Here is a 27,778-nt window from a genome sequence, read left to right as displayed (position 1 = left end):
TTTAACCACCCATCCTTTGGTATTTTGTTATGGCAGCCAGAGCTAATGAAGACAAGTGTACAGTCAGTTCTCCTGGGAATCTTGTTACAGTGAAGATTCTGATTCAGTAGGACTCAAGTGGGGTTCCCAAATTTGCATTTCTAACAAGCTTTCATGTGCTGCTTATTATTCTGATCCATGGATCATATTGTAATCTTAAGAATCCTAAAAGATTACCATGTTTTCTGAATTGAATTGTATTTTTAAGGGATATGCTTGAAGGATTAGCATGACCTTGGGGATTCTATGGGTACAGTGTGTTCCAAAACTAATAAAGTATTCTCATGGATTCAGTCCATATTGAGATTTCAAAACTTCATGGAGGGTGACAGGGATTATCTCCTAGTAGAGGTGAAATGTTATATGTTTTAGTGTGTCCTAGAGGACCCTAGAGTCCTAGGATACTGGGTTGTCTTTAAAAGGTCAGAATGTATTTACTGGAGCTAAGTAATCTCAAGAAGCAGACTATTGTAGGTGTCAGGGTGTCCTGACTGCTCAGGGAGGCTGGGTGTGTCAAGGTTCCCTTGAAGAATCAGATGTCAGTCTTCTGCAGAGTTTTGGGGTCTGGGAGAATCAGGATGTACCTGGAATTCAGATGCTCTTCAGGGTCAGGGTACTCTGAAGTTCTGCACAACCTTGGAAGTTCAGGGAGTCCTGGGGGTTTCTGGGTGAATAAGGAGGTGACATTTGGGAAAGGAAAGCAGAGAATATTTGAGAACAATGGTCTTTGATGCTGGGAGGGATTAGGGGCAGGAGAAGAAGGGGACGACAGAGGATGAGATGGCTGAATGGCATCACTGACTTGATGGACATGAGTCTGAGTGAACTCCAGGAGTTGGTGATGGACAGGGAGGCCTGGCATGCTGCGATTCATGGGGTCGCAAAGAGTCAGATAAGACTGAGCAACTGAACTGAACTGAACTGAACTGAACTGATGGTTTGCCAGAAGACTCATCCTATGCTTTATGTTGTTCTGAAGGGGTGTCCAGAGTATTCTGAGAATCAACATATCTAGGAGGGATCAGAATGTACTTGTGTCTTTTAGCTTTTTAGTTTCCTAGAAAGAAGTCTTTGGGAATCACCTGCATAATGAGATACCAGGCAGGCCCTACTCCTGGCCCCCATTTGTACCTCCTCTCCCTTCTCATGATGGGGTTCTGAGGAGGGGTCTCAGGCAGAATGCATTTTCTCCTCCTTCCCCTGTCTGCTCCCAGGAGGGGATTTAAAAGGACAAAAGAATTTGGCCTTCTGGGAATATGAGCTCTTGGCCCCAGTCCCTGGACCCTCCAACAGAGCACCTTCTCTCATCCGGCTTGTGATCCTCCCTTGATGATGGGGGCTCTGGTGACCAGGCAGTGATTGGATGGGCCCACAGGGGTGAGGAGGAGGTCACTCCTCCAAGGCTCAGGGAGAAAAAAGGTAGTGTGGGATTGCAAGCTGGGAAAGTAGGCAGCTGAGAGCAACGGGAGAGAACGGCATCCCAGAGAGAAGGGGTAGGGAGAGAAAAATGGAGACTAAAACAGAGGAAAAAGAGTGAGGGCAAGACAGACAGAAGGAGAGCATACTTAAGCAAGGGAATGGAAAATTAGAGACCAAAGTTAGAAAAAAGGAGAGAGGGAGAAAGGCAGAGATATCTATCTGTATCTATACTTATATTTACCTAAGGACAGAGATTCAGAGAGAGGCACAAACAGAGGGAGAACAGTCAAGATACCAGGCACAGAGGGGAACAGAAACTTAGAAAAACTGATCCAGAATCAGAGACTTAGGACCCGGGACTGGACTGTCTTTGGTCTCTTTTGTGAGCCATGGACACAGAAGGGAGAAGTGAACAGGCTAAGCAAGCGAAGGAGCAAGTTTGCAGCAGCCTGTGGCCCGAGGGCTACCCAGCCGCTGAGACTGTGACCTCCTCGGTGGGTGAGTGAATCTTTTGGGTGGTGTTCCTGAGGAAGCAGCCGGTGTGTGGGCTCCATGGGGCAACTGTTTGCCATGAGGAAGATGAAGAGGAGAAACAGAAAACCAGAATCCTAGTATGTTAAAAATAAGGGGACCTTAGAAGGGACGGGGTGGTACAACTTGTCTGCTTTACAGAGTCGGGTCACTGAGGCCCTGCCCTGAGGAGGGAGCAGAGGCAGAGCTGAAATCTGCCTCCTCACTCATGACCTCGGAGTCCACCGACTGCATAGCCTTCTCCGAGGAAGAGAGCTGGAGGGACCAGAGCTTGGATCTGAGCAGAGTAGGGGGCCGAGGTGGACATTGAGCACCAGGTGGGGACCACCTCCTGGGTCCCCATGGGGATGGGATCTTCACTCCAGACATGTTTTTTTCAGTGTGTGCCTTCCAGGTGTTTCCTTTTGCTCCTGTTCTCTCTTCCCTGACTGGCTCTCAGACTAATTAGTGTGGGGGCTTAGTAAGCCTGTAGGGAGAAGAGGCAGGCCTTTCCCACGAGCTCAGGTTCCTGCAGCCTGGTGGCCGGGCCAGCAGTGGGATGGGGAGAAGATGAAATGCATGCATGGGGAGGGTGCATCTGAGCAGAAGAGGGAGGGATGTTTCATCTTCCCAAGAGAAGGGTATAGGATGGGAACAGTATAAAGTTTTAAGTTGCATGTGAGCCATGAGAGCAGGGCGCAAGTAATAGGGGTCTTAGAGACCTGGGCAATTTGTTACGGTGTCAGAGTGAACATAAGGTACATAGGGTAAGATCCAGGAAGGTGGTATGTATGCTCAGAGAGGTGGAAGGCTGTGGAGGGGCATGCCTTACATGGGGACACATCTGGGTGAATGTAATAGGGAGTGGGCATATGGGTGCAGAAGTGAGGCAGAAAGAGCGTGAATGCCCCAAACGAGTCTGAGGTGTGGACCTCATTTGGAGATGGCAGCCTGAGTTATGGGACTCAGAAGCAAAGTGGAGCCAAGGCTGAGCTAGATTCAGCTGGTTCTGAAAGCTGAAGAATTTCTGGCTGGGGCAGAGTGTATGAGCAACACTCTGGGCATTCCAGCATATGTGGTCTGGGATGGATGGATGGGTCTCTGCGGCAGCAACCTTGCCCCCTCCTCTCCTCCTCAGACATGAACACTCAGCCCTACCGGAATCTGTCTGGTGTAAGAGCGGGGAGACCAAAGCTTTCCCTGCAAGGAGGACAGAGGGGTCGGCCACACTCACGGCGCCGTCACCGCACCACCTTCAGTCCAGCGCAGTTGGAACAGCTGGAGTCAGCTTTTGGGAAGAACCAGTACCCTGACATTTGGGCACGAGAAAGTCTTGCTCAGGACACAGGCCTCAGTGAGGCCAGAATCCAGGTGATGGCCCAGAATTCCGTGCCTCCACCCCCCAGGAAGAAATGCAGATTCAGTGCTTGGGAACTACTGGGGCATAAATTCTCAGGGCATTATAACCCCAACCCAAACCTTCACCAGAACAGTCTTATCCAACAGTCAAGGTAACCTCATCTGTACCAGGAATGTCACTTGAGTTTAACCTAATCTAACTTGAATTCCAACATCAAGCCCCAGTATTGACGCCCAACCTTAATAGTGATCTGAACAGCAGTCCTAACTATTCCTATACATATGTAACCTTGTCTCTAACCATGGCCTTGAAACTCAATCAGCCTGATACTCCCTTATTTCTAACCATATCTTGTGTGTGTGTGTGTTAGTTGCTCAGCTGTGTCTGACTCTTTGCAACCCCATGGACTGTAGCCCATCCACGGAATTCTCCAGGCAAGAATAATGGAGTGGGTTGCCATTTCCTTCTCCAGGGGATCTTCTTGACCCAGAGATTGAACCCAGGTCTTCTGCAATGCAGGCAGATCCTTTACCATCTGAGCCATGAGGGAAACCATATCTTAGGAATCTTAATCTTAGAATAAACTATACCCTAAAGCCAACCTGGTCTATGACAATTAAACTCATCCATAGTCTTAAACTCTAATAACCCTAGGGAAGTTTCCCACTCTCTGGGGAAGGGAAATGTCATTTTCTCATGTTTATCTCTTTCCTGTTGGAAGTTGACATTTCTTACCTAAAATTGAAGCAGGGCAAATTTAGACATGGGCTGGAGGAATGGTGTGGTCTCACTTTGTCACTAGGCCTGGCTCAGTTATGCCTTTCGCAAGAGCTTTGCCTCCTCTGGGGATGTGGGGGGATTTTATGCCCTGTACCTTCAGTCTTCAAGGAGAGAGGGTGCATGTGACAATACCACCTATTTGAGAAAGAGGCTCTGATGTGGCTCTTCTTCCCCCCTCTTCAGGTCTGGTTCCAGAACCGCAGAGCTAAGCAGAGGAAGCATGAGCGGTCACTGCTCCAGCCACTGGCCCACCTGTCTCCTGCCACCTTCTCCGGTTTCTTGCCCGAGCCCCCTTCTTGTCCGTACCCCTACCCAACACCACCTCCCCCAATGACCTGCTTCCCTCACCCCTACAACCATGCTCTTCCATCTCAGCCCTCCACAGGTAGTTCCTTTGCTCGACCCTACCAGTCTGAAGACTGGTACCCCAACTTGCACCCAACCCCTGCTGGTCATCTGCCCTGCCCTCCACCCCCACCCATGCTTCCCCTCGGCCTTGAGCCACCAAAGTCCTGGAACTAAAGCAAACAAGTACTGATAAGGTAATTTCCCAGTCTGTGACCCTCACAAAACAGAGAAAACTGGGTGATTTCCTTTCTTTCTAAGGGTGAAGTAAAAATATGGTGAGGGGTAGCACAGAGATTGGAATGTAGAAATGGGAGATTATGATGAAAGTCTCACTAAGGTGACTGAGTAAATTTATGGAGGTGAAACTACTGGAAGATGTAGGTAAAAAACACCAGTGTAGGTGACTGGTGGAAGGGTGGAATTGAGGGAAGCAATGGTTGCTGCTGCTGAATGGAAATGGTTGTAGGGTATAGAATTTGTGGGTTTCACTCATTGAGATCACAGCTGAGAACCTTTATCTCTGTTGTTTCTAGCTGATTTCAGTAAGGCATTTGATGTATAAGTCTACTTATACATCCCTTCCCCATCACCACCACCCAAACCTGTTATTAACTTTTGTTCATTCTAGTCTGAAAATCCTGGAGAAGGGAATGGCAACCCACTTCAGTATTCTTGCCTGGAGAAACCCACTGATAGAGGAGCCTGGTGGGCTACAGTCCATGGGGTTGCAAAGAGTCAGACATGAAAGGGACTTAGCATGCACGTATTCTGAAAACAGCTCCTGAATTTATTCCTCTCCTTTCTATTCCAGCAGACACTTTGCTTTTACTGGCCCACATTTTCTAATTAATCCTCCTTCTTGGTTCCCTTAGGTCCAGTCTTTCCCACTTCCAACAGGCCTTGCACATTTGATAATACAAGACTAGCTCTTCAATGTGTTATAAACAATAAACAATAAATAAATAATAACTGATATAACACATACTTAGCTTGTAAGAATCTTCAGTGTTACTTTCAACCTAACTTTTAAGTCAACTGAATGTGGTTTTGTTATTAAGCAAAGGCTCTTGTGGCACAGAAAGCCAAACTCTGACAGTGAATGTTTTCAGCAAAGTAAGGTTTTATCACAGGGCTCCAAGCAAGGGAATGGGAGGCAAGTCAGATCCACTGCAACTTGGTCTTTGAGTTGGGGGTGTTTTTAAAGGAGAAGAACAAATAAGTTGAGATTAATCATCATCTTGCGACATTTCAGTGACATCTGCTAATCATAGTTGTGGAAATAAGACTATCTCTAGTTTATGATTCTCTCGTCAGGTGGTCCATGCTTGGGGCATATGTGAGCTTATCCTACTCTGGAGAAACAAACCTGAGTTTGTGTGTTAATAGTAATACCTACAGCAGCAATTTTAGTACGTTGACAATGTTATAGACAACAGCAATTTTAGTTGTCTGATTCTGATTGATTAGTGTTTGGTTGACACAGGACTGAGGTCAGAATAAAAGTAAATAAAGTTTTGAATAGAGAGATTAATCACAAACTCACAAAAAGGAACTCAGTTTTAGAGAGGCTCAGTTTCAGTTTCTGATAGAGAAGGAACAATTTGATTAAGAGCAGACTTTTCCATTCGCAAACCATGAGTCTTGAGGCTCATAAGAGGTCATTCCTGGTGAAGTGCCTTAGTCTGAGCTCTCCCAACAGAAACATGGTGTGGTCTAGTTGGTGATGTCGTTTATATACCTTATTGCTTATAAGGTACTTATTTTACTCATAGCTTATTTAAATGTAGGCCTACCTCACTTATGGGTAGGTCCATAGAAGAATTCTGAGTAAACAAGCCTCTAGGGATTTTGTTTACAATTTTTTATATGTATTGATATTACATAAAAAATGTCAAAACCTCTGTGATGGACAATTCCATTTCCATGTAATTATCCCTTTGGACCAGACTGCCTTCCAGAAAGATAATACTGGTTTGCATGCCTCTCAAAATATCAGTATCAGTATCAAAAATGATTGACATTGATCATTTTGGAAAAGTTGTTCCCTGAGAGTGATGTTTCCTTGCTGGTTATTTTTTTTTTTTCAGTTTTCATTAATCAATTGCTAGTGAAAGTTGAAGATAGTTTCATGTTTGTTGACAATTTACTTTTTTTTTCTCTCTTCTGCATTGCTTCTCTGAGTTATTTGTATATTTGTGTATTGATCTAGTCATCTTTTATTAGTATTTCAGGAACCACAGGTGAGAGATCTCCCCTTATTTTTCCTGGCTTCACCCATATTTTCCTCATTATTTGGATCAAAATATTATGCCTTGAATCATCTTAAATTTATTTTAGTTTGTGCAATAAAATAGTCATCTCATTTCCCCTCAATCAGCTAACTGGTTTTTCCAAAATAATTTGTTTAAGTTTAACACTGGTTTGTAAAAACATTTTTCCACATACTAAGTTCTCATATGGGACAGTTGTAGACTCCTAATTCTTTTCCACCAATTAGCTTCTCTGTTCTGGTATCAGTTACATAGAGTCTTAATTATCAAACATTATAAGGATTATTGATATCTCTAAAATGTTAAATTTCCTTATTAAAATACAAGATGAATCTTCTCATTTTTTCCCAGCCTTTTCTTATGTTCCTCAGGAAACTTCTGGGTATTTTTTTCATAAAACAAATCTTTTTATTTACTTATTTTTTTTTAACTGGAGGATAATTGCTTTAAAACGTTGTGTTGGGCTCTGACAGACATCAACATGAACCAGCCATAGGTATACTTATGTTCCTTCCCTCTTAAACCTCCCTCCCACCTCCTACCCCACCACACCCCTCTAGTTTGTCGCAGACACCAGATTGATTTCCCTGTGTTATACAGCAACTTCCCATCACTTATCTATTTTACATTTGGTAATTTATATATTTCAAAGCTAGTCTCTCAATTTGTCCCACTCTCTTTCCCATCTGTGTCCATAAGTCTGTTCTCTATGTCTGAGTCTCTATTCTTGCCCTGCAAATAGTTTCATCAGTGCCATTTTTCTAGATTTCATATACCATAAAAAAATCTTAATAGGAGTTTTATAACTTACAAAAGTTAAGTATGCTGGTTGTAACAGTCAACTCAAAAGATTTATATATATATATAAGACATATATATTATATATATGAATATATATTACCTTTAATATCTATTTATATATATTAACTGGATTATTCACAAAACCTCATGTTAAGCAAACTCAACTCAACATGAGATAAACAACATTAGTAGTGTGTATCTGTCCACAACTTAATTTATTCATAGAAAAATATATAGATATACACACACTAATTTTTTCCTTTTTAAAAATAAAAATGAGATCCTACCATAAGTGGATATAGATATAAAAACATCTTTCAAGTGGATCACATAGTTTACTGTTTTCATTCCATTGACTGGCAGTTTTATGAGCCACTTAACCATTCACCTGTCATTTGAGACTCACAGTTGATTTGATACTTTGTTTCGTTTTACCACCACAAACATTACTGCAGTTGTCTCATTAAAAGATAATTCTCAGAAAAAGGTAAAATCATGACTCTCATAGATATGAAAATTTTATTTAACTCATTGCTAATAAGGCAAAGAATGATAAAGATGTCAAAGCCAATTCATAGGACAAAGAACAAACATATTTATAGACAAGAAATAGTGAAATCAATGTGTAAATGGAGGTAAATTGTCTCCTGGTTGAGGAGGGAAGTCAACTGACACTCTAGGGGATGGGATTTATGTACATATCTATAAGACAGCATTCAGAAAACTAAGATCATGGCACCTGGTCCCATTACTTCATGGAAAATAAATGGGGAAACAATGGAAACAGTGACAGACTTTATTTTCTTGGACTCCAAAATCACTGCAGATGGTGACTGTAGCCATGAAATTAAAAGATGCTTGCTCCTTGGAAGAAGAGCTATGACAGCATACCAAAAAGCAGAGACCTTACTTTACTGACAAAAGTCCATCTAGTCAAAGCTATGGTTTTTCCAGTGGTCACGTATGAATGTGAGAGTTAGGCTATAAAGAAAGCTGAGCGCCAAAGTATTGATGCTTTTGAACTGTGGTGTTGGAGAACTCTTGTGAGTCCCTTGGAAATCCAACCAGTCCATCCTAAAGGAAATCAGTCCTGAATATTCATTGGAAGGATTGATGCTGAAGCTGAAACTCCAATACTTGGCCACCTGATGCAAAGAACTGACTCAATGGAAAAGACCCTGATGCTGGGAAAAATTGAAGGTGGGAGGTTAAGGGGCCGACAGAGGATGAGATAGTTGGATGGCATCACTGACTTGATGGACACAAGTTTGAGCAAGCTCCAGGAACTGATGATGGACAGGGAAGTCTGGTGTGCTGCAGTCCATGGGGTCACAGCATCAGACATGACTGAGCAACTGAAATGAACTGAAGGTTTTAAAATCTATTCTTGGTTCTGTACTCCAGAGTTGGTTCTCTCAGTAGCTTTCCAGGATCATACAAGCACTGGCATGTACCTGGGGTCCCCCTCACCTTTTGTCTCCTGCTGGTTGTGAAATGAAATATTTTTGTGAAATAAAATATTTTCTGCTATACCAATAAACAAGCCATGCCACAGCCATCAGGTATTCCAGCCTTCCAAATGTAAACTTCTGAGCCCAGGTGAAACAATACCAGCTATCTGGCAGCCATCAGCCAGGGCTGAGGACCTGGGGTAGGATGTGAGAAAGCACAGGAGGCAGCCAACTGCCACATCCATTACCCCTTATGGTAAATGAGGAATTAAGGATGGGAACAATCAAAAGAAGCATTTGGTTCCAGATATCTGAGATACATATGAAAGAAATGATTTCAGTAAGCCTGGACACTTGTATCTTCCCATACGTTGTTCAGTCACTTAGTTGTATTCAACTCTTTGTGACTGCAGGACACCAGGCTTCCCTGTCCTTCACCATCTCTTAGAGCTTACTCAAACTCATGTCCATTGAATTGGTGATGTCATCCAAACATTTTGTCCTCTGTCATCCCCTTATCCTCCTGCCCTCAATCTTTCTCAGCATCAGGGTCCTTCCTAATGAGTTGGCTCTTCGCATCATGTGGCCAAAGTATTAGAGCTTCAGCTTCAGCATCAGAGTGCTAAATCCCTTAGCACAAGAGATCTGCTTTTGTTAATGAGTCCAAGTTTACTCTGCTTGCCCCAGGATGCCAGGGTCCAGGGTCCAGCCTCAGTGGATCCAGGGTAATTTGAAGTGGGGATGGAGTCAGCATCCTAGGAAAGAACTTATTTAATTACAAATATAAAGAAAGATTAGCAAAGAATAGTGTAGTAGGAAAATTAGTGGAGAAAAAGAGGCTGAATTACTTGGTTTACGTGGAAAACCAATAAAACTCCAAGACAAGGAGTTTGCACCACCTACGTAGGCCACCGGTGCCCGCTTGAATAGAGGAGGGTGCCTCGCCTTGGGCTCCCTCTCGCGTGGGTCTTAGAAGCCAAGGCAAGTAAGTAGACGTGGTAAGCCTCCACGCTCCAGATGGGAATTCAGCCAGAAAAGAAGAGAATGAGAAAAGACCACACGGGGGAAACCAGTCTTTCCAGGAACTGGTCCGTTTCTTTATTTTCCAGGTCCACTTTTATACTTTTAGTTGTACATAGAGGTGAATATAAGAAACAGAGTCATGCAGGGTCAGCTGCTCCAACCCTTATCAGCATATCTTTGTTCTTACAAGGGTCTTATATTTGTTCACAATATCTTCTGGTCTGGTGACCAATTAACATTTTATGGCCCCACCTTTCTTTCTATTGATAAAGGTTAAATGATCAGAAAACTTGTTTCCCCTTAAGATCTATTTAGTCTTAAGATAGTGATAAAGCTACATTTTTACATAGCAAGGACACAATGATTTATAACAAAGAAAGAAGAGTACAGTGATCTATAACAAAGAGAAAATTCATTAACTCAAAAGTCTAGTATTGCTAACATCAAAACGACTATATTTCTTTTTCTACATTCTAATTACATCGATTAACATACTCCCAGGTGCCTAAGGATATAGAGGCCTGGCGGCAATCATTCATTAACTCAGCAATGAAACCCTTCACCAACATGATTTTTATCTTTAGAAAAACCCTATACTAACTAAGACTTTCAAAATACTCCAAACTCTCTGTGCGGTTTATGGTTTAAATCATGTACGTAGTAGCAAGAGTGTGGATAATCCTGTCACACAAGCTAGTCTGCCAACAGAGAGGTTTGACCTGAGACACTCCTTTTATATGCAGGAGACTATTAACTGGAACTCTAATTTTCCAGGGAAAGGTGGTGGGGGACAGTCCCCCCTATAATGTCAGAAATATAGGTGAAAGGCATAATGCAGTAAGGCAGGCAGACTCTGGTTTTTGGGGCAGATGCACGAGCAGATCCAACGAGGCTCCCTTAAGGCCCGACTCGCCTTTGCCTGTCGGGCCCCTTAACCTCATAACCTTTGCCATGGGCGAGACTCCTCATGCTGGCTCCCGGCACCAGGATATACCAATAAATCTGAGGGACAAGGTGTTGAGATAAAGAAGGCACTTTATTCTGGAAACTGGTTGACCGAGAAGATGGCAGGCTAGTGGCTCAAAAAACTCATCTTGTTGGGGCTTGGATGCCAGATTCTTTTATGAATCAGAGATGGGGGAGATGAGGAAACAAGTAAAAAGACCATTCAATTCTTGCAAGTATCTTCTAGAGCTGCAAGCCTCAGGCAGGGGGATGTGTTAGTTTCGCCTTGGTCACTGGTAGGCTGAGTTGAACAGGCGTGCTCCGTCTCCTCTGACTCTTTGAGACCCCATGGACTGCAGTCTGCCAGGCTCCTTTGTCCATGGGATTTTCCAGGAAAGAATACTGGAGTGGGTTGCCATTTCCTTTTCCGGGGGATCTTCCCAATCCAGGGACTGAACCCACATCTCCTGTGTCTCCTGCATTGGTAGGTGGATTTTTTTTTTCCTCATTAAACTTTTTTAATGGGTCTCAAATTCTGTGAGATTTTTGGTCAAGTTGTTTTCTTTAGAAAGTACTGATTTTAAAAACTGATAAACTGCCATACACAAAACATATGGTCCACAAAACATTCTCCTTCCTTCTGAAGGAAGATGCATTGTTATAATTAACCAGTCTTTTACTATTAAACTTAAATGGCCAATTGAGACAAACAGTACTGAGACTGTTCTTCCACCACTGATTAAGACTGGGGTGGCAGGTGTTGGGGATAATATTCATTTAACCTTCTGAGCTTCCTGCGCAGACTTGGTGACTTTGCCAGCTCCAGCTGCCTTCTTGTCCACTGCTTTGATGACACCCACAGTGACCATCTCTCATGTCACACACAGCAAAATGGCCCTTGAGAGGCTAGTTAGAGAAGGTCTTGACACACATGGGTTTTCCAGGAACCATATCAACAATGGCAACAATACCAGATTTCAAGAATTTAGGGCCATCTTCCAGCTTTTTCCCAGAACAATGGTCAATCTTCTCCTTTAGCTCAGCAAACTTGCAAGCAATGTGAGCTGTGTGACAATCCAGCAGTGATTTGGCCTGGATGGTTCAACATAATCATCTGAGCTGTGAAGCTAGCTGCTTCCACTGGTGGGTCCTTTTTGCTTTCACCAGCCACGTTGTCACGACGAACATCTTTGACAGACACGTTCTTGACATTGAAGCCCACATTGTCCCCAGGAAGGGCTTCTCTCAGTGCTTCATGGTGCATTTCTACAGACTTCACTTCAGCTGTTACACTGACTGGAGCATAGGGGACCACCATGCCAGGTTTGAGAACACCAGTCTCCACTTCACCCACAGGGACAGTACAAATACCGTCAATTTTATAGACATCCTGGAGAGGCAAATGCAAGGGTTTGTCAGTTGGGTGAGTTGGTGGCAGGATGCAATCCAGAGCTTCAGGCAGGGTGGTTCCGCTGGCATTGTTGTCCTTATGGGTGAATTTCCATCCCTTGAACCACGGCATGTTAGCACTTGGCTCCAGCATGTTGTCACCATTCCAGCCAGAAATTGGCACAAATGTTACTGTGTCAGAGTTGCAGCCAATTTTCTTAATGTAGGTGCTGACTTCCTTAACAATTTCCTCATATCTCTTCTGGCTGTAGGGTGGCTCCATGAAATCCATTTTGTTAACTCCAACAATTAGTTGTTTCACACCCAGAGTATAAGCCAGAAGGGTATGCTCATGGGTCTGCGCATTCTTAGAGATACTGGCTTCAAATTCACCAACACCAGCCGCAACAATCAGGAGAGCACCATCAGCCTGGGATGTGCCTGTGATCATGTTTTTGATAAGTCTCCATGTCCTGGGGCATCAAAGATGGTAACACAGTACTTGCTGGTCTCAAATTTCCACAGGGAGATATCAGGGGTGATACCACGCTCACGTTCAGCTTTCTGTTTCTCCAAGACCCAGGCATACTTGAAGAACCATCTCCTATCTCGGCAGCCTCCTTCTCGAATGTTTCAATTGTTCTCTTGTCGATCCAGCCACATTTGTAGATCAGATAGCCAGTTGTGGTAGACTTCCCTGAATCTACTTGTCCAATGACAATGATATTGATGTGGGTCTTTTCCTTTCCCATTTTCTCTTAGGTTTAATGGTGGTTTTCACAACACCTGTGTCCTGGCGGCAAACCCATTGTGAAAAAGCTGGTAGGTGGATTCTTTACCACAGAGTCACCTCGGAAACCTCAGGTAGGCAGGGTCAGGCTATCTCACCGAGGCAGGCCATTTTGTATGCCTATAATAACAAAAGTGACAAGATAGGGGATAAAGTCACAGAAGCAAATCCAGGATGAATTCAAAACCCTTCCCGGTTATAGTTTTTCTTAATTAATCTTCTAATATTCAGATTACCTGCCCCTTGTTTCAGTCTTCACCATACCTGCCCCCCCACCCCCACCCCCCACCTGGAGAAACAGTTCTCTCCAGGTCACCTGAGTTGCTGTGTCTTGGGCTTGAAGTCCTCAGGATTCCCACTGAATAAACCTCTCAACTTTTAGGCCCCTTATATTTTTTCAGGGGACAGGGTGAGCTGGCAGACTGATGGTCAAGTTCTCTGCTTTTCACTCCTTCCTTCCCCAGGCCTCTCAGCCTCCCACCCGCTGCCCCACCCACAAACCCACTACAAGGGAGAGAAGAGGAGCCAGGGAAGGAAGGCAGAGGGTATTTCTGCATCACTGACCCCCTCCACCATCAGCCTCTCTGAGTACAGAGACTGAACTGAGGGGCTGAGGCTGGCTAGGTTAACAAGGCATCTCAGTGTCCCTGCTGGTCTTAGAAAGCCCAGGAGGCAAGACAAGGCATACCTCAACTCTTTGGATTCCTCTGTCCTCCCTTCCTGGGAAGACTGGAATCTTCCTGGCAGAAGATTGCAATCTTTGCCCCAGTTAGGGTTAAAAAAAATAGAAAAGAAAAGGAACAAAAACTGTTTTTTAAGCAGCAACATCCCCTCCCTTATCCCCATCAACCAAAGAGGAAAAGTAGCCAGGTGAGGGTAAAGATGTCACGAATTTGTCTTTTCATTGGGAAGTCTAAATTCCTGGCTTTTCAGGAAGATTCATTCCTAGCAGGCTTCAAATCTGAGTTCGGAAAGCCAAATGACATGAGCCTGAAATAGGCTTCCCAGCTGGCGCTAGTGATAAAAGAAAAACCCCTCCTGCCAATGCAGGAGACATAAGAGACTTGGGTTCCGTCCCTGGGTGGGGAAGATCCCCTGGAGGAGAGCATGGAAACCCACTCCAGTACTCTTGCCTGGAGAATCCCATGGACAGAGGAGCCTGGCAAGGTATAGTCAATCTGGTTGCAAAGAGTTGGACATGACTAAAGCCACTTAGCACACAGCATAGAGGCAGAGGGTAGGAGCTCTGGGGTAGCGAAGCAGAGTTCAGGGCTCCTGGTGATGAAACCAATTAGGGCATTCCAGTTCACTACTGAAGACTGCTGGGCTGGACCATGGAGCTCATGGGATGCTCTAAGAGGGCTGGGAAGTGCAGTCCCAGAGAGCCTTCTGGTCTGGACTGGGAACGTGTTGGGGGAGCGTGGCGATGCAGTAAAACAACCGGGTCTAAGAAAGCAGAGGCGTTAAAGCATTCAGCTTATGTGAGAAATTATCCAGGTCGGCTGGATCCTGCAGGGAGCCTCCCTCCCAGACACCTGGGGACTTGAGTCTTAGGCCACTTCTAGCTCTACCAGCCTCAGCTCTCTGGGAGAGCTCAAGCAATGTGTTTCTAAGTGCTCCAGACGCTTCTTGGTCCCACAATCTAGCTTGGCTGTCTGCCCAGTGCAAACAATACTGGATGCCCTCAGGTTGCAGGACCAGGTCTCCAGGTTCTGAGCTTGTAGACTTAAGAGTCTTGAGAGGAGTCCCTCCCTGCACGTCTTCAGTTTTTCTTCCAGACCTGGGGGTTCTGGCTCCCCAAATTGGGAAGAGAACGTGTGAAGACCCTGTCCACTGCCTGCCTGGCTTCTCTTGTTGTTTGGTCTGGTGTCTCATTTCTTGTTTAGTTATTCAGTCATGTCTGACTCTTTGCCGCCCCATGGACTGAAGCATGCCAGACTTCCCTGTCCTTCACCATCTCCCGGAGTTTGTTCAAACATGTCTATTGAGTTAGTGATGCCATCCAACCATCTCATCCTCTGTCATCCCCTTCTCCTTCTGCCGTTTGTCTTTCCCAGCATCAGGGTCTTTTCCAGTGAGTCAGCTTTCATCAGATGGGCAAAGTATTAGAGATTCAGCTTCAGAATCAGTCCTTCCAATGAATATTCAGGATTGATTTCCTTTAGGATTGATGGGTTTGACCTCCTTGCAGTCCAAGGGACACTCAAGAGTCTTCTCTAGCACCACAATTTGAAGGCATCAATTCTTTGACACTTAGCCTTTTATATTGTCCAGCTCTCACATCTGTACATGACTACTGGAAAAACCATAGCTTTGGATAAATGGACCTTTGTCAGCAAAGTAATGTCTCTGCTTTTTAATATACTGTCTAGGTTTGTCATTGCTTTTCTTCCAAGGAGCAAGCTTCTTTCAATGTCATGGCTAAAATTGTTGCAGGGAGGAAGCCAGTTCTGACTCTATGTTGGAAACTGTTCCTTTGACTTGCTTTTCATTGCTCTTTTTATTATAATCATACTCAGTGGCTTGTCTGGAGGTCTCTATCTCTCTGCTTGACTGTAAAGTAAAATGCCTCTGTTCAGCTCATGGAGAGATAGTTTGTCCCTGCCCACCTGTGAACAGGAGAGATTCACATACCCCTTCCAAAGGCTGGTCATTCTCTTAGAGATGTTTTGGAAGACTGAAGACCCTTTTACTTTACTTTGCCATTGCCTCTCCCTCTCTATTCTGCCTTTTGACTTTAGTTCCTCATTGCTTCTTTCTCTCTGGCATAAAAGAACCTGGCATCCAGATCCCAATAAGATGGTTATTTTGAGGCACTAACATGCCATCTTCTCAGTCTGCTAGCTTCCTGATTAACGTCGTTTTCCTTGCCTCAACCACTCATCTCTTGGATTCATTGGCCTGTCTTGCTGTGAGTAGAGTGAGCCTGGAGTCAATAACACAGTCACCATCCACAGTGATTTTGGGGCCCAAGAAAATAAAGTCTGTTACTGTTGCCATTCTTTCCTCATCTATTTGTCTTGAAATGATGGGACTGGATGCCATGATCTTCATTTTCTGAATGTTGAGTTTCAAGTCAGCTTTTTCACTCTCCTCTTTCATCTTCATCAAGAGTCTCTTTAGTTCCTCTTTGCTTTCTGTCATAAGAGTGGTGTCATCTGCATATCGGAGGTTATTGATATTTCTCCCAGCAATCTTGATTCCAGCTTGTGCTGTTTCTACCTAGACACTAGTTTCTCCAGTATGAGAGACTTCCTCAGTTCACTCAAATTCCCAGACTACATATCTAGGTGCAATCTCCACCATCCACCAGTGCAAACAGCGTCCTCTTTGATTCAATGTCTCCCTCATTTGGCTCAGCTGCACTTCAGAGGATAACATCTAGAAATAGGTCTTACAGACCCAGGAAGCAAGATCAGTGCCATTTGGATAGGGAATCATGGTACAGGGGACCTAGGTATGAAATCTAAAGGAGAAGGAGCCAGGGCTCAAGGTGGCAAGCATCATGGACCCCAAGAGCTTCTCAACTGGTAGAGATGGGGACAGTTGGATGAGGACCAAAGAGGGCCCTCGAAGCACTGGGTCCAGAGTAGGGGTCCCAGTGCCAGGCTCTGAGACTGTACTGGGTGGATTTTCCCCACAGGGACTCCTCCTAGCCAAATCCTCCTGCTATTTGTCAGGTTTGTATTTTTTTCCTCAAATTCTCCTGTAATTAAAATGCTCACTCTTTTCTACACTAGAAACAAAAGCTGAACCCAAAGTCCCAGTAACAAGAGCAGCTCCAAGACTCTCTCTCTTCTGAATTTTGTCAGTTAGCTTCAGGATTTTCCAAATTCCTTCTTCAGAAATTGTTGCTGGCCAAAATCTTGGCCTTTTCTGCCTACCGAAGCCAAATGAAGAAATATTGAGACAAAGTTTGGAGGACACAGAAAGGTGGCTTTAATTCTCAGCTGGCAGAGAGGGGAACACAGTAGGCTCTTGCCTCAGGAACTTTGGCCCTCACCCCCGCCTTCATGAGGAGTCTAAGGGCTTATATAAGGCAAGAGCTTTCAGTCAGGAGTCTGTGATGGGGAATAAAGGTGATAGGATCTTGATTTCTTCCTCTTGCATTGCTTCAAATATGGTCATAAACTGGTGTCAGTAACCGAGTAATTGAGTGTGGCCATTTGGTAGCTTTGAAGCCTTCTTTCTGATATGGAACTATAAGGGGAAGGGTGTTGTAAAGGTAAATACCAGATAGGGAATGTATTTAGCATAGAGTTAAAGGGGAAAATGTGAATTGTAGCTCCTGCAGAGTTAAGGGGCAGAAAAGCAAGCTTAGTTACAGACTTTCAGATTTAGGAGTAGGTAAGTAAAAATCTCATGGACAGAGGAACCTGGTGGATTGCAGTCCATGGGGTTGCAAACAGTCGGGCACGACTGAGCGACTAACACACACACACAAGTAAAAAACTAGGAATGTTCAGGCCTGCTTACTGTTCTCTTTATCTTCTTTGTTCTCAAGAAAGGGAAAAACTCATTCCTCTTTTTCCCTTTTCACTGCAACAAATTCCCCCCTGTCAGTGTATTCCCTCCATATCAATGGAGGAAGGGAACTAGGTGTTGTTCTTATCTGGCTGAGGACAAAACTTCAGTTTTGCTTTGTTTGATAATCACCAGCTGTTTAGCCCAGTGGCCCATCTATCTCCTACTTCAAGTATTCCTTGAGAGACATGAACCCCAAGAAATCTTAATTGAGGTTATGAAGGACAGATGGACAGTCTTGTGCTCATAGACCCTACTTAGTTAGGGTCACAGAGCTTTCACCCTGTTTTATTAAGGGGCCCCAGGATGCCTTTTGTGGTTATTCCTGCAGGATCTGTTCAGAGGAATAGCTGTAATCTTTTTGGGGCATGGGTTTTCTTTCTGCATCATAATTATCTTCATGTAAATCTGTTGTCATCTGAGGGAGATAAAACTTAACAGATATTTAAAAAACAAACAGAGGTTATAAATCAGTAAAAGAGTTGTTGTAACTAGGGGTCAAAGAGAGAATAAGAACCAAGTTATGTTTGGTGACAGTTTTGATTGTGGTCCAGGCAGGGTCAGTGCTTGGGCCATCCTCTCCAAAAGAATGGACTCAGAAGTAATTGAAGGAATGGCAACCTGAACATTAATAGACAAAATAGAAAAAGTTAAGCCGAAGATTTAAGCCTGAATCTTAATTTAGGAGAAGACTTGTAGCCGGGTAGCCAGTTATCTAGGTTTGTCTACGTAGGTCTTAACCCTTAATGTGGCTATTGGTCATTATGCATTTCCCCCCCCAACATATGATCCAGAGCAATTTCATTGTCACAATATATAAGAGTTACAAGAAAAGACTTTTAAAAAATAAGGCTGTAATCACCTGCTGATGGCAGCTTTTGTTTTTAGAATGTCTGATGGCATCTTAAGTCTGACACAGCTCAGAAAACTCAAGTTCTTAACAATACAAGGACTTGTCTGAAATCACACCATAGTGTCACCTACTTATTTTCATAGCTACTCTATTTTGACTTTAACTCTAATTTTTCCTTAATAGCCAAAGCAACTGTCCCTGTCAATAATGTTAGTGTTTCTCTGGGTATGAGAAGATGCAAGAATCAAGGCTCATAAAAATCTCCTGAAAGTGTCTAACTATCTGAAGACCTCTTCAGGCAGTTTTTCCAGAGCACAGAGTGCCTCATTCCTAATTTCCACCCTGAATTCCTTTCAGGGAGTGTTGAAGGTGAGCAGCTTCAGCTGCCATGATTTAAACTTTGTAAAGATATTGGCAAGTACCAATTTCAAATTGGCAGAGCCCCTTCAAGGTCATGAATCTGACCTTGGTTTGGGGGCATTACATGACCATTTTTGTCCCATGGTGCTAGGAATGGTCATTCCCAGGTCTCCTGCCCCCAATCCCTCCCACCATCACAGTATTATACAATGAGTCAACTCTTCCCATGAAGTGGCCAAAGTACTGGAGTTTCAGCTTTAGCATCATTCCTTCCAAAGAAATCCCAGGGCTGATCTCCTTCAGAATGGACTGGTTGGATCTACTTGCAGTGCAAGGGACTCTCAAGAGTTTTCTCCAACAACACAGTTCAAAAGCATCAGTTCTTCGGCGCTCAGCTTTCTTCACAGTCCAACTCTCACATCCATACATGACCACTGGAAAAACCATAGCCTTGACTAGACGGACCTTAGTCAGCAAAGTAATGTCTCTGCTTTTGAATATGCTATCTAGGTTGGTCATAACTTTTTTTCCAAGGAGTAAGTGTCTTTTAATTTCACGGCTGCAGTCATCATCTGCAGTGATTTTGGAGCCCCCCAAAATAAAGTCTGACACTGTTTCCTCTGTTTCCCCATCTATTTGCCATGAAGTGATGGGACCAGATGCCATGATCTTTGTTTTCTGAATGCTGAGCTTTAAGCCAACTTTTTCGCTCTCCACTTTCACTTTCATCAAGAGGCCTTTTGGTTCCTCTTCACTTTCTGCCATAAGGGTGGTGTCATCTGCATATCTGAGGTTATTGATATTTCTCCTGGCAATCTTGATTCCAGCTTGTGTTTCTTCTAGTCCAGTGTTTCTCATGATGTACTCTGCATAGAAGTTAAGTAAGCAGGGTAACAATATGCAGCCTTGACGTACTCCTTTTCCTATTTGAAACCAGTCTGTTGTTCCATGTCCAGTTCTAACTGTTGCTTCCTGACCTGCATACAGATTTCTCAAGAGGCAGGTCAGGTGGTCCGGTATTCCCATCTCTTTCAGAATTTTCCACAGTTTATTGTGATCCACACAGTCAAAGGCTTTGGCATAATCAATAAAGCAGAAATAGATGTTTTTCTGGAACACTCTTGGTTTTTTAGACAGAGCATATTTGACTGTTTGCATATTAATGAGGAAAACCCAGTCCAAGGAATGCTGGAAAATGTATTCTTGCAACAACAGTTCTTGAGACACACATCTCATTGTGGGTGTTCACATGAAAGGAAATTTTATGTTTACTTTCCATTTATTTTGTTATCTGTGAAGCTGAATGTATTTATGGGTTTGTTGGATACATATTTTCTCCACTGTAAATTGTCTCTAGGAGTCCTTTCCCTTTCTATAGTGAAGTTATAGTACTTTTATACCCATTTCCCCATTTGTGAAAAAGATAAAGAGTTTTTTGTTGTTATTGTTTTAATCAACTGAGTCCTTTATATTTGGTTAATTTATGTACACATAGGTTTCTTGTTGAGGAGAGGAATACTAATTTTCTAGAGATATTGGCAGATATCCCTGTCACAAGTCAATACTTTTGAAGTTCATGGGACCTAGTAAATACAGGTAATCAGTCTCAGATTTGGAAGAAACAGTAACTCAAGGTTGGGATAATGATAACTTAATGGTGAACTGGGTCAGACTTGTGATCTGCAAAGGACAGAATTTCACTAAGAAACCAGAGACGTGGCTTCAGAGTTTCATATGGCAAAAGTTTTATTACAGTGAAAAAGGGATAGAGAAAGCTTCTAACACAGACCTCAGAAGAGGGCAGAGAGTGCCCCATCACTAGTCTTTAGCAAGGGAGCTATATAGTTTTTTCAATTGGTTACTAACAATAGATCAAAAGAATGTTTCAAAGTTGGAAAGGTCTTACCAGATCCACTCCCACAGCATACATCTTAAGATAACAGAATTAGTCAGAAGGTTCTTAAGAAGGAGAAACATGTTCTCAAGCAAGATACATTGTTGTTATATAATCATTAGTATGAAGCTTAAGAAAAAACATACCCTTGAGCAAGAGGAGTTATTTTGTTGTGTAATCAATAGCTCTGGGCTTAAAGAAATTTAGTCGTAGAAGAAGTAGTTTGTTGCCATAGCAACTCAGAGTTTAAGAAAAAAATGTCTTCTGTGACTAAGAGGCAGAAATGTAGAAAAAAAGTTTGTCCTTTTCTCCTCCGGACCCCTTTCTCCTCCTCGAGGGTACCAGACTCCTTATCAATCTACATAAGAATTAATTCTCTCAATAAGCTGTAAACAGGTGAAACTTGTGGAATGCAGGAGAGTTCATGGAGAAGGAAGAATAAAGACTAGATTCACCTGACTTCTAATCTGATCTCCTGGGAACAGAGAATGAACAGGAATCATTTTGTGTTCAGACCAGTGTTCCCACAGGGAATTCATGTGCTCAGAGGTGGGGGTAACAATGGAAACAGTGCCTAATGAGCAGCCTAGGGAGCTATAACTACTTCTACGACAGCCCCACAGTGTGTGAATCCCTGGTACTGAAGGACTCGGTTGTTGCGTTTGGAGTCCCTATTGTGGCTCAGAAACCAATGTTTTAGTCCTTCCTACTGGCCTGTTTGGGAACAGAGCTTCAACTTCCATCATCAAACACCCAGAGTAATTCAGACATCGGCACAGAGATTCTCCTGTTAGAGACATTACCCAGGTACATCTGAGAACTCAGTAGGTATGTGAAGAAAGGTTCAGAGAGAAATGAACCTGAAAATGTTTACCCAAGTTCACCTGAGATCCAAACAACCCTAGCCCTGAGATAAGAGATTGTCATGTTTCTTTGTTAGGTAGACTAATTCATCTATAATTGATTTACATATATATAAAAGAAATGTCTTTTCAGCTCAGAAATATGAGGGTCACTGTTGTAACTAATAGCGGGGAAGGAAGTTCAGTTCAATGAGGACAAAGAAGGAAAAGAAGCATAAAATGGTTCCAGTAAAATTAAAACACAGTTGAGGAGGTTTACAGTTAAGGGGAATTGTAGACTAGAGTATCAAGTTTGAAGACTTGTGCACTGAACTGAAGTTACTCTTTAAATATTTGATGGCATGAAATTGAACATATTTGTATGTTTATTAGAAAGACTCAGACTAAGGGAGATGAATTACTTCGCAACATCATCTCCCAAGGCAAAGAATTGACAGTTGTCTCAGTTCAGTTCAGTTTAGTTGCTCAGGTGTGTCTGACTCTTTGCTACCCCATGGACTCCAGCACTCCAGGCTTCCCTGTCCATCACCAACTCCCAGAGCTTGCTCATACTCATGTCCATCGAGTCAGTGATGCCATCTAGCCATCTCATCCTCTGTCGTCCCCTTCTCCTCCTGTCTTCAATCTTTCCCAGCATCACGGTCTTTTCCAATGAGTCAGTTCTTCACATCAGGTGGCCAAAGTATTGGAGCTTTAGCTCCAGCATCAGTCCTTCCAATGAATACGCAGGACTGAATTCCTTTAGGATGGACTGGTTGGATCTCTTTGCAGTCCAAGGGACTCTCAAGAGTCTTCTCCAACACTGCATTTCAAAAGCATCAATTCTTCAGCATTCAGCTTTCTTTATGGTCCAACTCTCACATCCATACATGACTACTGGAAAACCATAGCCTTGACTAGACGGACCTTTGTTGGCAAAATAACGTCTCTGCTTTTTAATATGCTGTCTAGGTTGGTCATAGCTTTTCTTCCAAGAAGCGAGTGTCTTTTAATTTTATGACTTCAATCACCATCTGCAGTGATTTTGGAGCACCCCAAAATTGGTTATTCATATGGGAAACAAATTGTACTTAATATAAGAAAAGATTTTGCTAACAAGCTTTACTATCTAGAGGTGGGGAAGCAATGGTGACATTCGAAAAGTAGAAGAAAAAAATCAGGCACATCTCATTAGCAGTTAAATACCTTTCATTTATTGCCAGAAAGGAACTATTCTGAGATTTTTACGTACATTGAATAAATATGTCAAGCACCTCCAGACAATGGATACTACTCTGCTCACTATTTGTTTCTTAAAAAATTTTAGTAATTTAAACGTTTGTTTGTTTATTTTTGGCCGCGCTGGCTCCTCGTCGCTGTGCGGGCTCTTCTCTAGCTGTGGTGAGCAGAGCTGCTGTCTAGTTGTGCATGAGAGGGCTTCTCACGGCAGTGAGTTCTCTTGTTGGAGCGCACTGGCTCCAGGGCCTGCAGGCTTCAGCAGTTGCGGTGCATGGACTCAGGGGTTGTGGTTTCTGAGCTCTAGAGCGCAGGCTCAGTAGTTGTGATACATCGGTTTAGTTGCTCCACGGCATGTGGACTATCTTCCCAGACCAGGGATTGAAACTGTCTCCTGCATTGGCAAGCAGATTCTTTACCACTGAGCCGTGAGGGAAGCCCCCAATATATATTTTTAATGGAACTTTATTTTATAATGTTAACATACCGAATGTGTTTTACATAAGTGATCATTAATATATCATTTAGGTAAATATGTGAGCTCAAAACCACCAAACCCTTTGGTCAAAGATTTAATACTCATAATCAAAATAGCAGTGTTCAGGGTCGGGTTATACACAGGAGCATTATTATGGTTAAGCTTCCTGAGAGAGTGTAAAAAGTTTAACAGAAAGTCAAATATTGTTCTGCTTACTATTTGAAAGAGAATTATTAGCCAATGGTAATACCATACAAAATGTACCTGATCTCTTATGATCTCAGAAGCTAAGCAGGGTTAGGACTGGTTAGTACTTGGATGATGGAAAACCACCTGGGAATACTGGGTGCTGTAGGCTTAAAAATAAAGAAAGAAAAGAAAATATTAACACTTACAGTGGTTCAGTTGGCTTCTCATGGAAAAGCAATTAGCATGTGATAGATCCAGGATTCAAAAGCTCAGTTTTCTGACGCCCCAAATTTGCATATAATACCATTTAAAAAAATCTCTCATATTTTCTTCTTTCATCTTTAAAAATGTTCAATGGTTATTTTACCTTGTATATTTTCTGTTGTAAATTGATAATTTATTTCCTAAGTGAATTTATCTAACAGAATATTTAATCAGTAAAAGGTTGTAACATTATAAAATATTCCTTGTTTCTCTGGAGAATAAATTGTGAATTTCCCCCATCCTTTTATTGGGTATTCTATGCCTTTAGGGGATATGGTTTGGAATGCTGCCAGAACCAGAAGAAAGTCCCTCTCATCATAATCTCTCAGAAACTACCTGAGCATTCTAGATCATTTTATCTCTGATGTGTAGATCTCTTCTCTCATTTTCCATTTTTGAATCTTTTTTATGTTTCCTTAAATACTAGACATCAAATGGGCATACAAATATAGATCTCCATGTTGACATGTCCTTAAGAGAATTATCAATTGGAACTGTGTGCTATTTCTACATTCTTTTTTTAATTGAAGTGACCTTGGTTTATAACATTATGTAGTTTTCACATATGCAACATTATATTTTGAGTTCTACTACACTGTATTCACTACCAAAATATTAGTTTCCACCTATCACCACATAGTTGTCCTTCTTTATCCATTTTACCTCCCCCTCTTCTCTGCTCTGGGAACTATTCTGTTCTCTATATCTAAGTGTTTCTTTTTATGTGAATTAGTTTGTTCATTTATTTAATGTTTTTTTTTCCTTTCTCATATACCACACATGACTGAAATCATATAGTGTCTGTCTTTTTGCCTCTGACTTATTTCCTTCCATCATACCCTCGAGGTCTAGATGGACCTTTGTCAAAAAATGTCAATAGTTCTTTTATTTTAGCCAAGCAATATTCCATTGTAGATACATACCACAACTTCTTTATCCATTCATCTGTCAATACACACTCAGGTTGCTTCCATATCTTGGCTATTGTAAATAATGCTGTAGTTAATATTGGCGTGCATATATCTTTTCAAATTAGCATTTGAGGGTTGTTTTTGGAGGGAGGGGCATAAATATCCAGAAGTAGAATTATTAAATGATGCAGTAGTTTTATTTTTAAAATTTAAGCAACCTCCATACTATTTTTTATAGTAGCACCACCAATTTACATTCCCGCCAATAGTGTACAAGGTTTCCCTTTTCTCCCCATCCTCTTCAACACTTGTTATTTCTTGTTTTTGTTTTTGGTAACAGCCATTCTAATGGACCTGAAGTGATAGTCTGTGTTTTCTTCTGGAAGTTTTATGGTTTCTCAGGTCTAATATTCAAGAATTTAATCTATTCTGAGTTGATTTTTTATAATTTTTTTTTGCAATTTTAAATAGGATAGTATTCTTAATTTATTTTTCTTTTAGGTCACAGTTAGTGCATAGAAACAAAATTTTATATGTTGATTTTATACCCTCTAACTTCACCATATTTATTATTTCTAATGGTTTCAGGGTTTTCTATACATATAAAATCATGTTATCTGCAAATAGTGATAGTTTTACTTTTTCCTTCCTAATTCAACTGTCTTTTATTTATTTTATTGATTGAGTGCTCTGACTAGGACTCCAAGACTATCCTGAATAAAGATGGGGAGAGTGGGCATTTTTGTCACATTCTTGACCTTAGGGAACTAGCACTTAGTATTTTAGCATTGATTCTGATGTTTTAAGGGGTTTGTCATAGATGACTTTTATTATGCTGAGGTACATTCCTTCTATATTCACTTTATTGAGAGTTTTTTTTAACATAAAAGGGTATTGAATTTTTGAACACCCTTTCAACATCATCATCTTTTCTGCATCTGTGAGTTGATGATATAATATTTGTTCTTCACTAGTTTCTCGTGGTTTCCCATGTTGATCACCTTTCAGATGTTATATTATACTTGCATCCCAGGAACAAGCCTCACTTGATACGGTGTGTGGTCCTTTTAAGGTTTTGTTGTATTCAGTAACTAATATTTTGTTGAGACTTTTGGCTCTACATTTAGCAGATATAGTGGACTATAATTTTATTATTTTCCCTGTTGTCATGATCTGCTTTTGCATAAGGGTAAATTTGGCCTCATAAAATTAGTAAGGATGGTCTTCTTTAATTTCTTGGGAAGAATTTGGGGAGGATAAGTATTAAATCTTTGAATGTTTTGTAGAATTCACCCTTGAAATTGTATTCCTAAACCTTTCATTTTAAGGAGCTTTTTGATTACTGCTTTAATACCCGTACTAATAATTGGTCTATTCAAATTTTGTATAGCTTCAGTCTATAGTTGTGTGAGTCTAAGATTTTATTTTTTCTAGTTTGCCCAGTTCATTGGCTTATAGTTGTTCACAATAGTCACATAATTCTTTATACTTCTATTGTATTTATTGCTATTTCTGTTCTTTTGTTTCTGATTTTTTTTTGATGTGGACTGTTTTTAAAGTCTTTATTGAATTTGTTACAATATTGCTTTTGTTTTTATGTTTTGTTTTTTTGGCCACAAGGCATATGGGATCTTAGTTCCACGACAAAACATTGAACCCATACCCTCTGCACAGAAAGGAAAGTCTCTACCACTGGACCACTAGGGAAGTCCCTATTTCTGATTTTACTGATCAGAGACTCTTTTTTTTTCCTTTTCTCTTGATGAATCTAGTAAAGTTTTGTCTATCTTTGTTTCTCTTTTCAAAGAACCAGCTTGATCGAACCAAATCATTGATTTTTCCCCAACATCTTAATCATTTTCACTTCATGTATTGCTGTTCTGACTTTTATTATGTTCTTTCTTTTACTGACTTCTGGCTCTTTGTTCTTCTTTTTCTATTTCCTTTAGATGTAAAGTTAGATTGTTTAGATCTTCCTTGTTTCTTGAGGTAGGTAGGAATTACTGTCACATGCCCTCTTATTACTACTTCTCTTTTATCAAAAAAATTTAAGTATGTCATATTTTCATTTGCATGCATAAATATTATTACTCCTTTGATTTGTAATATTCTAATTGCTGTTAAGTAGCATGTTGTTTCATGTGCATATATTTTTCCAGCTTTTCCTTATAGTTGATTTGTAGTTTCACATCATCATGATCAGGAAATGCTTGCTATAATTTCAGTTGTCTAAATTTGTTAAGACTTGTACTGTTTTCCAACATATGGTCTATTCTTGAGAAGCTTCCATTTGCGCCTGAGAAGAATGTGTATTTGGAACGCTCTGTGTAAAGTCTATCATGTCCTTCAGATCCAATGTTTCATATAAGGCTATTGTTTCCTGTTGACTTTAGGTTTCAGTGATCTATTCATTGTGGTCAGGGTGATAAAATCCTGTACTCTGTGTTGCTGTCACTTTTCTCCATTTAGGTCTCAATAACTGCACTAGACATGTCAGTTCCTCTGTTTTAGATGCATATATATTAATAACTATTATCAACTTTGTAATTTTGTCTTCATCGTATTTAGATCTTACTGAACTCTCAGTAATAAATAAGCCCTCATCCATTGTTTTTATACTTGTTTTTCTTTCTTCACGTGTCACTACGTCACATGATATCTGATACTTATTTTCTTATATATTTTCACTGTCCTTTTATTTTTGGCTTTTGTTTCTCAGCATCTAAAACCTAGAAAATGGCCAGTACTCACCATATGTTCCTCAAATGCATGAAAATATTTCTCATTAAAATGGTTTAATGCATGATTCCTTGGGAGAAAGTCTGAAAAATTTCTCCACATTGTAATCTAGGATCACTTGAGAACTTCAGATATTTTTTCCCACTCAAGACCATATATTTCCTCTCTTTTTAAAAGAATTCCTAGTCAGAGATGTCACAGAACATCCCTTAAATGTGAGGATTCAGACAATACATGTATGTATGTATATATATTATATTCAATACATATACTTACTTTATACATTGTAGCATTTCAAATGAATAATACCCATCTGTGCAAATTCATATATGTGTTTTTATTTCTAGTCATCAACACCAGCAC

At 41.6% G+C, this 27,778-nt stretch overlaps 1 protein-coding gene and 1 pseudogene across 1 annotated transcript; one reads left to right on the top strand and one right to left on the bottom strand.

The window, feature by feature from the left end:
• Window positions 1,459-5,431, top strand: PROP1 (PROP paired-like homeobox 1). The gene is made up of 4 exons (XM_005682787.2): window positions 1,459-1,956; window positions 3,107-3,339; window positions 4,292-4,650; window positions 5,329-5,431. The coding sequence occupies exons 1-3, from the start codon at window positions 1,848-1,850 to the stop codon at window positions 4,628-4,630; spliced, it is 681 nt and encodes a 226-aa protein (XP_005682844.1). The 5' UTR covers window positions 1,459-1,847; the 3' UTR covers window positions 4,631-4,650; window positions 5,329-5,431.
• LOC102180389 lies at window positions 11,596-13,087 on the bottom strand (annotated as a pseudogene).

Source organism: Capra hircus, chromosome 7, assembly GCF_001704415.2.
Source record: "Capra hircus breed San Clemente chromosome 7, ASM170441v1, whole genome shotgun sequence".
In the NCBI taxonomy this organism is placed as follows: Eukaryota; Metazoa; Chordata; class Mammalia; order Artiodactyla; family Bovidae; genus Capra; species Capra hircus.
Note: the sequence above shows the minus strand (reverse complement) of the source record. Positions and strands in the feature narration are given on the sequence as shown.

Excerpts from the sequence above, each read along its gene's own strand:
- PROP1 (XM_005682787.2), top strand. The coding sequence starts at position 1,848 with ATGGACACAGAAGGGAGAAGTGAACAGGCTAAGCAAGCGAAGGAGCAA. Across the intron at positions 1,957-3,106 it reads GACTGTGACCTCCTCGGTGG|ACATGAACACTCAGCCCTAC; the intron begins GTGAGTGAATCT and ends TCTCCTCCTCAG. Across the intron at positions 3,340-4,291 it reads TCAGTGAGGCCAGAATCCAG|GTCTGGTTCCAGAACCGCAG; the intron begins GTGATGGCCCAG and ends CCCCCTCTTCAG.